At 20.4% G+C, this 2,500-nt stretch overlaps 2 protein-coding genes and 1 pseudogene across 3 annotated transcripts in view; 1 reads left to right on the forward strand and 2 right to left on the reverse strand.

The window, feature by feature from the left end:
• Positions 1–11: 11 nt before the first annotated feature.
• PADL01_0035000 lies at positions 12–1,197 on the reverse strand (annotated as a pseudogene). Its single transcript has one exon. A coding segment is annotated over exon 1 (1,186 nt).
• Positions 1,198–1,312: 115 nt separating this feature from the next.
• PADL01_0035100 (atypical protein kinase, ABC-1 family,putative) lies at positions 1,313–1,720 on the reverse strand (the record flags this gene model as incomplete). Its single annotated transcript, XM_028680584.1, has 1 exon — positions 1,313–1,720. The coding sequence occupies one exon, from the start codon at positions 1,718–1,720 to the stop codon at positions 1,313–1,315; it is 408 nt and encodes a 135-aa protein (XP_028541362.1).
• A 139-nt stretch (positions 1,721–1,859) lies between these two features.
• The window catches only part of PADL01_0035200 (atypical protein kinase, ABC-1 family,putative), a gene marked incomplete at both ends in the record, with an annotated part of 892 nt that continues 251 nt past the window's right edge, over positions 1,860–2,500 (forward strand). The window contains one exon of the mRNA XM_028680585.1: positions 1,860–2,486. Coding sequence (XP_028541363.1) covers positions 1,860–2,486 — 627 coding nt within the window. The remainder of the gene's footprint in view (positions 2,487–2,500) is intronic.

A 2,500-nucleotide genomic window follows, 5' to 3' on the forward strand; every position in this document is an offset into this window, starting at 1 on the left:
ATCATTTTTACTCTCCTGAATTATTTTACACTCTTCAATTGTTTTATTCTCTACATCATTTTTTTTCTCTACATGTTGCTTTTGTTTTATGTTTCTTATGAATGCCTCATTTGCCTCTCTTATATGATCACTTGTTTTTTTTATATGATCTTTTAACTCTTTAATATATTCAAAGAGCTTTTTATATTTTTTATTTCTCTTATGATATTTATTATACTTTTCTTTCAATACACTATTTGCTGATTCTTCACCACTAGTTTTTGTATCTACATTGTCAAATAATTTCCTGATATTTTTATCAAAATTATATTTATAATATTTCCTTCTTTCTTCTAAATTATAAAAATATCTATCTTCATTACTTAAGCATTTCACTTCTTTTTTCTTTTTTGTCTTATTATTTTTATCTTGAAAAGTATTCAATATAGTGTTTGTAAAAAAACTCATTTTGTTAGTACTATTGCCTTCATTATTATTATTCATATTATTATTTATATTATTATCATTATAATCATCATATTTTATGACTACACCATTAGCATTCATATAATTTGCACTCTTCTTATTATTAATATAATAGTTTAAATAATTCATACTACTGTTACTATAATTATTTATATTATTTATATTTTCCATATATGATTTTTTCATCTCATTATGTGATTCATTTCTGCAGTCACTATAACTGTGTGATCTCTTTTCTTTTTCTTCAATTAAAAATAACTCATCTTTTTTATTCTTAAAAAGTGTTCCTTTCTGATTCGATAATGTTACTCTATTAAATTTATTCATATTAAATTTTTTATCTTGATTTTCTTTTAATATATCTTTATTGTTATTATAATTATAAACATACGGGCTACCCATAATAATATTATTATTATTATAACTATTATTCTTTTTATTATCATTGTGACTATAATTTATAGTATCACTATTAGCATTATTATTTACATTATCTGTATTGTTGTAGTTTCTTATTTTACTACTATTTTTACTATTACTATGACTATTATAAAAGCTATTATAAAAACTATTATTGTAACCACTATTATTCAAACTATTACTTTCACACATATTATTATCTACACAATTAGCTTCTATATTTTTATGATCTAAGTTACTTTCTATATTATCATTTTTCTTGGGTGAAAGGAAAAAATTTTTCAAAAAAGTATTTTCATTATTTTCATACATATTTTTTATAGAATCATTTATTTTCTTTGTTTTTAATTTTAAATTATCTACATGATTTAAAAATTTATTTTTAAAACTAAACGATTCTTTATTTCTTAACGTACTTTCAAGAAGATCATTTGTATCTAGTTTTTTTTTCATTATCTATAATTTCGTTATTGATTAAAATATTCATTTTATTATTTATATTAGATTGGTTTTCATTTAAAGGATCCTTTGATATTTCTATTTTATTATTACAACATTCATTATCTTCTTTGTCTTCTATAATGTCATGATAAACATCGTTTGTTTTTAGATTATTATCATCATTATTTTGTTCAACTATATCTTCAAATTTTTCATCTATGTCTTCATAGTTTTCATTTATGTCTTCATATTTTTCATCTATGTCTTCATATTTTTCATCTATGTCTTTATATTTTTCATCTATGTCTTCATATTTTTCATCTATATCTTCATATTTTTTATCTTTCTGTTCATTTGATTGGTCTCTTTCGTCTTTTTTATCGACATTCTTCATTTCTTCCTTTTCACGTTTCTCAAAATCCACTTTGATTTTACTTCCCTTCTGATCCTTCTTATCCTTATTTTTTTTTTTCTCCTTCTTACTAACATCTACAAATAAAAGAAATATATATATATTACATAAATATAATTATATGAATAATAGTAGTAATAATATAAGAAATGATCAAGACAAATCATTAAATGAAAATAAAAATTTTGATAATAAACTTAAAATGTATGTAGATAATTTTAATATTAAGCAATATAATAAGTATATATCATTATTTCAATTAATGCATTCAAAACCATATATTCTGGATCCTTTAATTTATGATTCTAAAAAAATACTAGATAAATTTATTCCAATAAATGGTAGATTTACTGCTAAGGCATTATGTAAATTATTTGCATTTGTTAATAACCAATTTTTTTTTCCATCATATATTATTAATAAAATAAGAAAAAAATATACTATTGATAAAAGTATAGAAGCTTTAATATTAACTGGAGCTATGAGTAGAACATGGGGCATGGGATTTCAACTTTTTGAATGTGAATATAATGCTGATATTAATGATGAATTTAATTTATATAAAAAAAAAAACAAAAAGAAATATAAAACAAAAAATGTATCTTCTAAAAAAAAAAAAAATAATAATAAAAAAAAAAAAATTGTAGGATATGGACAATCAGATTTTTCAGGATGTTTGGCTTTATCATTTCCAGAAATTGATTTATCTATCACTATACTTTTATCTGACATATTTAAAGGAGCAGATGTAAAAGAAACAAA

The sequence above is a fragment of the Plasmodium sp. gorilla clade G2 genome (genome assembly GCF_900097015.1).
Source record: "Plasmodium sp. gorilla clade G2 genome assembly, contig: PADLG01_00_58, whole genome shotgun sequence".
In the NCBI taxonomy this organism is placed as follows: domain Eukaryota; phylum Apicomplexa; class Aconoidasida; order Haemosporida; family Plasmodiidae; genus Plasmodium; species Plasmodium adleri (nom. inval.).